Raw genomic sequence first — 13,872 nt, forward strand, 5'->3', positions numbered from 1 at the left:
CACCAATATTACGGATACTTTCTAATTTGTAGATAACATTTGCTTGTATCAAGTCTTCAATGTGCAATCATTTAAAACAAACCAAAAAATTGACTATACCGGGAATAACAAAAATGTTGAAATTCAAGTGACCAATAAAGACCAAAGCGACGAACCCCATTGAATTTTTGTTCTAAATAACTGTAAACTTTAAAAACGTAATCTGATATTTTAAATTATTAAGTTTTTGTTCATTTTTTTTTACTGATCTCCAACAGTAAATAATTGGTCTCTCGGTAATCTATTCACAATTAATATTCTACCTCCTGTCTATTTTCCTGGTTAACAGCTGAATCATTTGACCTTATTATGTTTGTAGAAATATCGGCTACACCGACAAACCATAACATTTATTCCGGTCGTCCAAAAACAAAGCACAGCACGAATTCAAACAAACATGAAAATTTATTAACGACACCTTATTAGCAGGAAGAGCCAAATTTAAACAGCGGTCTTTTGGCTTTAGATTATATCCATTACCTACACAGAAAATCTACTTAAATGCATCGGTCGGGTGACATGCGACTTCCACTCTGCTGGCATCTTTCAAATTATGCAATTAATTTCTAAAGAGCAAATTTCATGTAATCAAAAATTGCCTTTAAAGACTCGAACCATGGACGATTATTGACAAGTATACAACAACAAGACTTCCGCCATCGGGGAAAATTCATTTCTACGCGGCAATTGATTAATACCGCTAGCAACCAATGTTGCAATTATTACTTTATTTCTTGAAGTCCAATATGAATTTTTAATTTGTAGTGAAAAAAATCCCATCATAATCCGATTTTCTCCCGTGTTTGATTTCATCTTGTTTCTAATAGCTATATATGTACTAAGATCATACTTGCAGTAGGTCACTTCATGTGCATATGATGATAATGAAAATGATCTTGGTGTACATCAAAGTTCGCATTTTCAGTTGAAATAAGATGTATTGATTAAAATAATTGAACAAGTGAAATGAAACAAAATGATGAAATGTGCATTTCAGATCTGTAGACACTTACAATATCAGCTCATTTTTTGTTTATTCTGATATCGAAAGCCTTGTAATAAGTATATATACACCTCAACTATTTGTTTACCAAGTTCACAGAATTATGAACGTCTATACTCAAAATAGAAGTACAGCTTCTGAAACCACACAAGCCATTTTTTCTAGGTTCGTAGGTATATATACAAAGGTGGATAAGGGGTTTATCCGTGTCAAACGCGTTGACGAATCTTTGTGATGAACAATCAGTATTTGCATATCGTACTTGGTAGCAACATTAACATAATTATTATAGACAGTATCTTAATAACAAATATAGTGATATTGTTCCTCATAACAACCTCAAACGGAAGTGATCAAAATTAACAATACGTAATGCGTACGTCTACAAATGTTCTCTCATCAGTGATGCCCCACACTAAAGTCTTTTGGAAATGTTTGGTCCTCTAGTATTTAAAACGCTATTTCATAGAGATGACACATGTGTCGTTTAGAGACCAATGTCACCACAGTGAACATGTTATTATAATCCTGATACCTTTGATAACCAATTATCCATCGATTGGACGGTGTTCCCTCAAATGACATTGCTCAGAGTTCGGTATTTTTGTTATTTTACTTTTTGGTATTTTACAACCGTGTATATACAACTAAAAAACATTTTCAAATTTCCAAGATAAGTTGTGTGTACTTTAAACTCGATTTTGTAATGTTGATATAGCCTGCACGGTAATCTTCGTATACCGGAACCAACATCAGGATACAAAAACTTGACAGCAGACTGTTTTAATTTTGAAAGAGGAAAATGACCAGCTGGTGTTTTTTTAACACTGATGAATTTATCTGGCATCGGGAAAAAAAGTATAAGTAACAACGTCTTCAGTCTTGAACGAATATAACTGTACCTCATTTATATATTGTAGACATACAAGTCCTAAAAGAATAAAATAAGATAACCAGCGGGAAAAGATCCTCGATATAAAACAAAGACTCATATGATTAGCACACCATTTACTGGTCTGCCACTAACAAGACAGTCCAAAAATAAACGCAAGATTATGGTCCTCTAAAATACAAGGCCAAACAGGTACTCTACACTACTTGTGCTCGATAACAACAGAGCAGCAGTCAATATGGGATTAAACATACATCATAACCAGTCATTGAGTAAATGAATGGGCAAGCAAAAATCTTTCAATCCTGAATATATTTTTACTCCGAAGAAATAGACTTTGTGATTAATTTAATATAAAAGTTAGGTCAGAAAATCTGAGACTTTGTTTCCGACGTGCATGGGCTGTATAGCCAGTCAAGGTCGTTAAAATCTTTCATTTGTTGTTCTGTTGTATCCAGTAGCCATTGAGTTTACGTTAAGGTAAAAAATATGTGTATAAACGTTATAAAAAATGATGAATCCCCCATAGCTACCACAACCGGAAGCTAGTATGATTATGTAACACCATATGTTACATGTCCCTTCACTTATCACTTTCTATCATCAACAACTTCAGATCATAGCCATTAACAAAGAGCTTCTCCATCTTGCGGATGCCAAAATAATGCTTGATGCTTGCCTTATCTGTTAAATGAAAAGCGTGAAATAAATCTTCATGCATTCCAATGGACTGAAGGAAAACAGAAGATGATAATGCATTTATATCACTCAAAATGAAATGACCTTTCTTATTTTTATAACAAGATATGCTTGGATACAACTCACATTGATAACATAAAATGAGTTTCGTCAACACAAAAAAATATTTTATTAAAAGAAAGGCGGCTTATTTTGTTATGATATTAACTGTTACTTCTGTATGCCACATGAACCAGTCATGTAACGTATGTAGAACTAGTGCACTATGACATTTGTAACAGCTGGCCAGAAAAAAGATCAATCAATTAATGAATTAAACATTAGTATGTACATTTGTTTCAAGCCAGCACACCAACTTTTATACTTGATCAAGTTATTAAAATGCAAAAAAATATTTTACTGTGTGCATGTAGGTAACTAAAAGGGAGAAATTAAACCAGCACAAACTAATAAAAAACAACGAAAACAGGACATTTCCACATAGATAATACTTGAGCAGCATGAACTAGTTTGGATATCAGGTGCTACAGCAAGTCCAGCATATCAATATATCAAAATCTTGTTTGATATAGTCGACCTTTTGATTTTTACCAGATTTTATGGACTTCATCCCTTTTTTAATTTACCATGGAGCTTTGTATTTACGTTAATACTTTTTTTTTACATTTTTTATTCAAAGCTTCAAAAAGTTTATTTCAATAGCATATATAGTGCACACAAAAATCTTTCTCGTATCATTTTAAGTACTCATGTGCTAGATAAAAAAACTGAAAAGGTCATTGTAACAAAAAAACAATACAAATAGATGTAACAAAACAACAAAAGAAAGAAGGCATATATTTTGTTTAAATTCAATATTAAGTAAGACTTTAGACAATCAAAACAATTCATCAGCCTACAATTTTATAACACAAGATTAATGGAATGATATATTCGATGATCAAATTTCTTTTTTCTTAATCTGACTAACTAAAACTTCTGTGTATTTTAACTCTCTTGTAACTCAGAACTAGGTTGTATCAGGGTTTTATCTTTGAAAAATAAAAAAATATATAGGTTGATGTATATAACATAATAACTTCTACAATTAAGTGGATTAGTATAAAAAAATTTGCACTTTTATTGTTGTTCTTCATAAAGGTAAACTGGTCTGTTGGTTTAATTCACACATTGTTGTTAATATTATGTAACTTTATGCAACTGTCATACAAGTGATAGGTTTAGCTAGTTATAAAACCAGGTTTAATCCACTATTTTCTACATGAGATCATGTCTGTACCAAGTAAGGAATATAACACTTGTTGTCCATTCGTTTGATGTGTTTAAGCTTTAGATTTTGCCATTTGATTAGGGACTTTCAGTTCGGAATTTACTCGGAGTTCTGTATTTTTTGTGATTTTACTTTTTTCCAATGTAAACTTGCGAGTCTCAGATCAACTAAAGCCTATTATCTTTGATGCGCTGTTATGACTGTCAAATTCAATACATAGTATTGAATTATGACTTCTGCATATATATTTGTCTTTTGGAACATTACCCATATACCTTGTCAATACCATTGTTAATTAGTGTGATCAAAATGTGCATTCAACATAAGATAGTTTGTGAAGCAGACTATGCTTTAACTCAACATGCTTCTGTTAATTGTAGAGAGGGAATGATAATTATAAGTAGATTATTGAAAAAGAAACTTAGAATTATTAGTAGATGAAGGATTTGTAACTGAAGGAAATAATTAGTAGATCAGGAATATTTAATTGATGTTAAAGGCCTCAATGAATTGAGTGCTCCCCAAACTCTACCTTCCTTGCTTATTTGGTAGGTAATTCTTTTAATATACAAAACTATGCTCTTGTTTAAAGATAATGACCAAAACAGATATATATGTAATTACTTTCAGCAAATGTTTACAAGTCAATTTACACCTGTTCAATAAGACTGAGACGAAAAATTATTTTTCTGTTTAAATTTGAGAATGGAATTTTATACCTAGCAATTTCTCTGGATAGGCTAGGTTTTGGGGAACAAACAATACTTTCATTTATATCAAGATATTAGTAGAAAAGGTAACTGAACAATGATTTAATTGATGACTAGATATTAGTAGATAAGGAGAAAAGGTAACTGAACAAGATGAAGCAACTTACTAACTACTCTGTCCTATACAAGTCTGCATAATAATTCTATTTTGAGGAACTACTTTTCTTATAAAAACATAATTATCTTTGTTAATTTTATGACATATCAACTAATAAAGAACATAACTGATGTAATTAGCTAGCAACTGCCGATTTGTTTTGTCATTATGAGTAACCTGGAACCCTTCTGTTAATGTCATTGTGTTCATTATATTTTAATCATTTCAGAGAATACACTCATCATACAGATGTTTCATTATGTAACTCAAAAACAGGTGAAGATGTGTTTCAATGCTCACAGTTCGAAAATGATACTTAAGGTATTATGATAGTCAAGAACCACAGATTTGGTTTCCAATGAACTTATTTTGAAACTCAAAACAGGTGAAGATGTGTTTCAATGCTCACAGTTCGAAAATGATACTAAAGGTATTATGATAGTCAAGAACCAATGATATTGTTTCCAATGAACTTAGCTTACTGTCTACAATAAAAGGGCCATTATTATACTTAAAAGGAATTTATGCTGTGGACAGAAATACCACTTATATTTCAGTTTATTTGGTCAGAACTGGTTTGTTTAGTCTTTTTTGTTTTTTAACTACAACAGTGAAAAAGGTTTATTTCAAAATCTGAAGTTACCAGAAATATTGAACAGATTTGAACATAAGGAGTATTTTAAGAAATGTCCTTGGCAGTCAAAATTATCCTGTATGTGTACATTTACAAAACACCAGTATTTCATTGAATAAAATAGCATGAAACTTTTTTTTTCTAAGTCTATTATGAAGATGGGATAAAGGGCCTACAGTACTTCTTCTAACACAGTGACACAGGATAAGGTTTACAATTAAATCAGTGATCTGAGTATTTCATAATGCCCATATTCCTTATTACTACTAGTCTAGGAAAAGCTAATTGTTTAATATTGCAAATATGTATTTGTAAAGTATCAAGAATATTCACATATCATGCTACTGAATGTTATTTAGTTTTTACTAATGCCAGTTTTCCAAAGAAGCAAGAATCTATATATCTAACTGCTAAATGTTGTTTAATCTTCTAGTGAAGTGAATTTGACCTACCTGTATGAGTTGTGTTAGATTCGGCATCTACCCCTTGTTTCAACTTCAATGGCGGCCGGACATGTTTGAGTTCTTCCTCAGGGGAGAAATCGTTTTCTTTGACATCATCGTTACTGCAGTCTAGTAACGGAGACAGTCTTGTCTCTAATGATTCCTTTCTAGAGATGGGTGCAGATATACTGGTACGTTTAAGACTGATACTGCTGCAGATGTCTGCAGTCTCCTGGTCTTCATCATCATTCTCTGGTGTATCTGCATCACCATCGTCTTTGTTACATTTGTTGATTTTATGTTTGATAAACTTGAGTATGTCTCGCAGTGGAAAGCTGGTTTGGCATTCTCCACATACAAGTAAGTCATTTTCCTGTTCCACTGCAAAAGAAAATTAAAATATATAAATAGGAATACCCGGAGTAATTGTCTTGAACTATACATTTATTATCTACTACTTCAAACAAAGTTGAACTAGACAATCTATAATCATATACTTTAACAATTACCCAATAGTATCAAATAAATGGTACATTTAACACTTTTATTAGTAGAACAAGTGTTTTAGTGGTTTTGCTCATTTGACCAGCATGATAGTGGGATCCTTTGTGGAGGTATAAACTTAATATTGCAAAACATTTGTGAAAGCAAAAACATTTATTATAAGAAATGCAAAATAAATATTGTTGAAAATATAAACCAAACTGGTAAGCCAAAACTTTTAGTTAGCGATTCTTCTGATTTTGAACCAAAGTGCATTTTATGCAGCAAAACAAAAAAAGATACACTTTTCTTTTAACTCATCAGGATTACTAATGAAGAAAATAATTCCTTTACAAGCAAGGAATCCAATAAAGATTGAAGGAACAGGTAAGACAATGTCTTTTCCATCACACTAGTTATTCAGGTAAGCTAATAAGATAAAGTAACTAAAGCAATAGGTTCAGTCCTTTCATTACATGCTGGGGATTATATCGATTAAGGAGAAGTCCAGACAAATCCCTTGCACCTGATTAATACACTTCCTTTCTAATCTTTTGATCTATACCTAACCAGGATCAATGGCACTGCCTTCTCTAGCTTGATTGATACAGGAAGACAAAACATTCTGTACTTTACTCGCTCATTAAGAATATGCAATTTATAACACTTTGAAAAATAAGGAATTGTCAATAAAATTATTCACCAACGACCTAAGAATGATAAAGTGAACATTGTGCATGGTTTCTTTTTGTTTTAATGAAGTTCAATTTTTCTTAAAAGAAAATAACTTTAATGCACTTTCAAGGTAAATATGTAGAGGTCAGTGACATTTAATCCCTAGAAAGTCTTGAAGCATTTTCCAGAATGTAATCTTAAATAAAGTATGCATACATTTATAGTTCAGATTTTTAAAAAAAATTGGCAAACTGTAAAGTAAATTTAGTAAACTTATATCAATGCAGTAAGTAAAACAAAATGTCATTTTGATCAGAATTACCAAAAATTTAGTAACCATGAAATTGAATTTTTATATTTATAAACCATGGTAATATATCAATAAATATCAATGATATAATGAAATACAATATCCTTCTTATGAGGACAATTTTTCTTCTTCTCATATCTTTTTTTTTATTTCTAAAAGCTGATGACATTTTCTAACGTTTTAATTATAGAAACTTTTAAATATTACTTTGCTTATATATACTGTGCTCATCTGAGAATAAGTCAATCATACAATAAATCCTACAGCCCTGAACATTTTTTTAAACAATCATTATTAAATTGTAAATTTTGTAAAGGACATTCACATGTCAAACAATATATCTATACAATATTAATGATTTATAAACAATAAAAAAAAACATAGACTGTCTTCAGGCTCTATAGTTCTTTCTGATTTCTTATAAAACCTAATCTTTTTTTAACATCCAATAAACTACAAAATGCCATTTTTTTTTTAAATGTCAAAACCAACAAAAAAGAGAAAGCATTACAATACATGTTATAAATACAAGTATGTTGACAAGGTAATTAGTTTCAATTCACAAATGAATCAAATTCAAGATTAAATTCAAAGACACAAATGTATAAAATTCAAGATTAAAATGCATTGAAAGACAAATTAACTACTTTGGAAAGCAGTTTCATCTTAAAAAAAAATGTCATATGCATTAGATTTTTATTTTTCAAAACCAGTTCAAGTTTTAATTCATTTAACTGCCAATAATCTTCTTAAGAAAAGCATGTGACCAAAATCCATGGAGACTGCAAAAGTAAGTCTGCCACACCGATATATGGAATCAAATTTAATAATATGTCATGTTACCATGACACTAGATAAGTTGTTATGCAGTGACAAATGACATCAGGGTGACAAAGGTGTGTGTCATGACTGCCATAGAGAAGGATAAATATCTTCCACAGGAACCTATAACACACATTTATCAACCAGAAATCAATACTTGCAGCAAATATGCAAACATCTTCTGCACTGACCAGAAATTACTCTATAGTGTTTAATTACAAGAAAATGAGGAAAAGTTCATGTGACTTTGGTTTCAATAAATTCTGATAGGTTTTTCTGTGTAATGTAAAGATTGATTTATGCTCAACCCACTTTAGGCCACGGTTTTTTAATTTGTTGGTTTACGGATTTTCTCCATGAAAAAGTCGGGTCGGTCGGTCGGGAAAAAAAAATAAAAAAAATATTTTCAAGACAGAAAACTGATATGCAAAATAAAAATATATTTCACCTTTCTAATAATATGTTTGTCATACTATTTTGACATCGTTTTTAAATTTTAGTTTGATGAAATAATTATATTATTGCTCAGCTGTAAGAGACATCGCATGACATTGTCTAATAATTTCCGGTAAAAAAAAAAGGTGGTACACGGACAAAGACGAAAAATCGTCATTTCACAAACAAGAAAAACAGATTCACGGCAGTTATTTGACTTAGCTTTTAATCAAAACTTGGTGAAAAATAATAAGCACGAAAACTGATAAAGAAAACAAAATAAAAACGTCGTACGAAAATAAGTTTCAACACACGTGTCAAAAACGTAATAGACTCGTCCACTGGAAAACGAGATTCCAGAGGCGGATTTAGAGGGGGGCCCAGGGGGCCCGGGCCCCCCCTTTTTGGGAAAAAATTTGGTTGCTTATATAGGGAATCACTGAAGCGTGACTGAAGCGGGCCCCCTCTTAGGTCAGTCAGTGGGCCCCCACTTATGAAAATTTCTGGATCCGCCACTGGATTCAGAATATCAGGTTAAATAATCTGTTGTCATGCATTCCCGTTTTTTATCCAAATGGACGATATTTTTTTATTATCTATGAAACAAGAAAATATCAAATGATTTGTTAAAATTCAGTACTTTAACTTGATGTCTTGAACTTCCACCTGTCCACATTTGGACAAGTCTATTTCTATGAGAACATGCATCTTACGGACCGGTGACAAATAAGGGAAACGAAGTTATTGTGTAATTGGTTTTAAACACCGGTTTCGTTCCGCAAAATTATTTGCGCAAACGACATTTCAAGGTCATTAATAATTGATTTGTCTATTTTTAGAAACGTAAACTGGAAGTTTCATTTTTCACAACAGAAAGTGTCATCACTTCTGTTAGTGATTAATGCATTTCATTTCTTTAAAAAGTATATTTTAATTATTTTTCAGGGATAATTCATTTGTAAGGGTCGGCGAGAATAAAAAAAGCCTGAAAATTCGATTTTATTTTTATTCTCGAAATCGGCAAAATCGGGTCGGCGGATCCGTAAACCAACAAATTAAAAAATCCTGGCCTTAGCGCTATTGACTATTTAAAGGTGGTCAGTTTTTAAATGGTGGATAAAGCTGGAGTGTCCAGAGAAGAACCACAAACCTTTGGCAGGAAACTAACAATCACAGTCTTATCAAGATTGGAGTCTGATGCACCTATCTTGCGCAGGGTTCAAATTTAAAACCTCAGACAGTGTTGACAAGCTAGTGATACAGAAGTTGGACTACTTAGACCATAGAACCATCAAGTTATCCCCAATATTTAGATAACCAATGCATGTTTTCTTATTTGCAATGGTGTTATCTGTCCTTGATAAATAGATTCCAGTTACCCCTTTGGAACTCTTTTTATTCTATCATGACTTAGCATGATATTCCGAGTTGTCTCATTAGGCATCATATCATATCTGCTTTTTCTTGTATATATAATGGCCAATTTTGACTATAAAAAGGGTACTGTGGATTCATTTACTTTCATTGATACCAATTTTAGTGGATTGTCAAGCAAGCTTCATTGATATTTAAGGTGGTACCTAACAATACAGGGAGATAAAGTCACCTAAACGTTTTAATTATGTTGTGTTGTAAAAGGAATATTAAGCTTCTCAATGATCAAAATTGGTGTTTGTCAAATTGCTATATAACCAGTGTAATTTTTCTAATAAAATGGTTGGTTCAAAATTATTTAAAATTTTTATATTTTTGTTAAAGTGTCAAAATAAATACTTTGACAAAATTTTATGAAAATTAAACGAGCCAAATTGATTTTAGTGAAAGTGTTGGGTACCACCTTAATTTCATCAGCTCCTCCAAGAATAACAGGAGCAAATACAAAGAAAAACAATTAGAAGCAACACATGGGACAGATTAAAGACGTAGTGGGTTACACCAGTTTTATCTCCACTCAAACCTCCCCCTTAGCTCATCGCATGTCCCTTTTAAAGGGGATTGCGATGATAACTTGACAACTCTCTTGTCATTAACATAAACATATTGTAACAATGAATGACCTTGATGTTCTAGAACAAAGAATCTCAGTAATGATAATGGTACAGGTTTTTCTGATTTTCCTCTAATGATTTACCTATATATATAAGCGGCAGGTAGATACTTTGATTTTACCCAATGTTGCACAGGAAGTTAATGAAAACCAAGCCTTTGTCACATTTCCTAATTAAAGAGTCTGCCTCTTTTAATTTTCCTCAATAAACGACAAGCATTACATTTAAAGACTAGATAACATACGAAATATTATTTAAGAAATTGATGCACTAAAGCATAGAGAAGAATTAAATTGCATTTTTGGAGTGTCAAATTATTCTTGTATGTATTCTTCTTTCTGATAATTATTACTTCTGAACTAAAAGCCTCTTACTGAATACTTACATTTGTGAGGAATATTATTACAATTACATAATAAATCATGATTTTCCATCATAATAACCTTACAAAAACAGGGTAGGATTTTAAGTATCCCATAGATATAAAATAAACTTCCCATTTACATTGATTACACTCAAGTGATAAAACATGGGGTCAGTTCAGGAGACTTATAAACAACTCAGGCCACCCTGATTGGTCAGTCCTAATGTCCATTGGCCTTAAATGGCCCTCGGTCACCTGCATCAATCATACCACAAATAATATTTTTTGACTATTCATCAAGCAAAAAAGTTCTCATGTAGAGAATAAAAATATTGTACAGTGGACAGTGGTGTCATTGAAGGGTCAGTTAGTGTCACAGGACACTGAACATTGCTGACCTCTCATAACCCACGATTAAATCTCTAGTATCAGTTTAGCCTATCAGCAAGACAATAAAACAATTGTTTGTTTACACAAACATTGACTTGCCATATTTATTTATATAAAAAATTATTTTTTAAATAGAAGTTCGGAAACCTTTATTATAAATTGTATTTTTATCACATATTGGAAAATTATAATATAATATACAGAATTTAAAACATACATACTAAAAATATACAAATAATTCATATAAAGAAATTGAAATGCGAGTGAAAAAATTGAATAGAGCAGTTTTTTACACCGTCCAAAAATAACCTTAATTTTTTGGGAGGTTCAAGTGGTTTAATTCACAACTTTTTGGAATTTTGAATCCTCAATACTCCATAACTTTGTACTTGATTGGCTTAAAAAATATTTTGATATGAGCATCACTGATGAGTCTTGTGTAGACGAATCGCGCGTCTGGCATACTAAATTATAATCCTGGTACCTTTGATAACTGTTAATATAATTTGATTAAGTGAAGGGATAAAAATAATGCAGCATTGCCAGTTCTTTCCTTGATTTATCTCTACCAGCAATATTCAAAACCAAACCGTTAAAAAATAAGCATGTATAAGGAGCTATATGACTATCAAGGATCTAAAAAATATATGCCAATCCATATCAGGTGAACTTGGCATGAAAGTTAAGTAGGAACTGTAAAAATATATTGCCAATCCATATCAGGTGAACTTGGCATGAAAGTTAAGTAGGAACTGTAATTTTCTTAATAATTTCAAAAGTTATCAGCAGAAAATTCCAGAAATGTTTTTTTATGTCCCCTTGATATCTTTTGCTTCGTTTACAATGCAAAATTCTTCCAAAATTTCCCACACCATAAGTCTTCATTATACATGAACATTATCATGGAAATTCCATTTTTAATTTCAGAATGCCATAACTCATGGAAGTGAGGTATTTTACAGTCAGCATTATAAAGGTTTGGATTTGTTACATAAACATGGAGTAATCAATGTTCCCTGATGTTTTTGAATGTAATAAGCTTCTGAACCTAACTTGATTGATTGATTGACTGTTGTTTGCTAATAGATCACAGACACAGCTGACCCTAAAAAAAAACTCTGATACTGATAACTGACCCTAGACTTCAGAAAATGACCAAACTTTTAGTTTTACTACTTGTAAACTTAAATCCATAACTTTTCTGTTTTCTATCGTTATTTTTTTTCAAGGGGCATAATTCTTGAACATCTGGTACCATGACAATTCATTGAATTTTCAGAAGTCATATATATAAAACAGAAAAAACATTTTAAAAGAGAACAGTTAAATAATCACATACAATTTCAATAAAAGAAATTACTTAAATAAAAATAGATACAATGGATGAGCGTTGTTTTAATAAAAAGATACCATTTATAAGCTGCAGCAGGCCCTCCCTAACAAGTAAAATTTATGCTTGAAGAAAAAAATTCAACAGAAAACATGGGTTCTTCTGGTGCTTGCAACATTTTACAAAATTTTTTTTCACTTTTATTTAAATATAAATATTGAAAAACTGTCATAGTACATAAAAATGTTTACCTATTTAGGCAGTTCAAATATCGCACAGAATACAGAATGATACTACTCAATGTTCACTTATTGTAAACTGACTATATTTTGTAATATATATCTATGGAATTTTCGCCAGAATTTTGACACACAACAATTTACAATATTGTCCAACAAGGAACTCAACTCATTTGAAAACATTAAGCAATTTTGAAAATTGTGAAAAAAAAACGTCAGTAAAAGTCGGCAAAATTGAATACATAAAAAAAAATTACAAATGATTATGTATTTGTGCTAATACAAGTTGGTCAACTAAATATATAAATTAATAATAGAAAACAATTCCAAATTCATTTAGTAATATAAAACAATTCCAAATCCATTTAGTAATATAAAACCTTGTAATTCCCTTTGCTTTGAGACTTTCAGATGAAGGTTAATCAACAAAAGTGCATCAGAAGCATAAAATACAGAAAGTTTTATTTCCATATTTTAAATAAAAAGAAATCTAAGATGACAATCTAGAGATTGGAATTTCTCAAAACAGACCTGATTCATAATCTTAAATTATACTTGAATGTTTTTTTTGAAACTTTGAATATTTCACATAATAATATTTAGGAAATAATACAAAACAAGAATGTGTCCCCAGTACACGGATGCCCCACTCGCACTATCATTTTCTATGTTCTGTGGACCGTGAAATTGGGGTCAGAACTCTAATTTGACATTAAAATTAGAAAGATCATATAATAAGGAACATATATACTAAGTTTCAAGTTGATTGGACTTCAACTTCATCAAAAACTACCTCCACCAAAAACTTTAACCTGAAGCCGGACGAACGAACGAACGGACGAACGAACGAACGAACGAACGGAGCCACAGACCAGAAAACATAATGCCCCTCTACTATCGTAGGTGGGGCATAAAAAAACAACATAAAA

General features: G+C 31.3%; 1 protein-coding gene across 1 annotated transcript in view; it reads right to left on the reverse strand.

The window, feature by feature from the left end:
• LOC143069607 (BCL11 transcription factor A-like) overlaps positions 1–13,872 on the reverse strand; it is a 52,263-nt gene that overhangs the window by 16,512 nt on the left and 21,879 nt on the right. Inside the window, exon 2 of the mRNA XM_076244322.1 lies at positions 5,857–6,228. Within this exon, the coding sequence (XP_076100437.1) occupies positions 5,857–6,228 (372 nt within the window). The remainder of the gene's footprint in view (positions 1–5,856; positions 6,229–13,872) is intronic.

The sequence above is a fragment of the Mytilus galloprovincialis genome, chromosome 3 (assembly GCF_965363235.1).
Source record: "Mytilus galloprovincialis chromosome 3, xbMytGall1.hap1.1, whole genome shotgun sequence".
Classification (NCBI taxonomy): domain Eukaryota; kingdom Metazoa; phylum Mollusca; class Bivalvia; order Mytilida; family Mytilidae; genus Mytilus; species Mytilus galloprovincialis.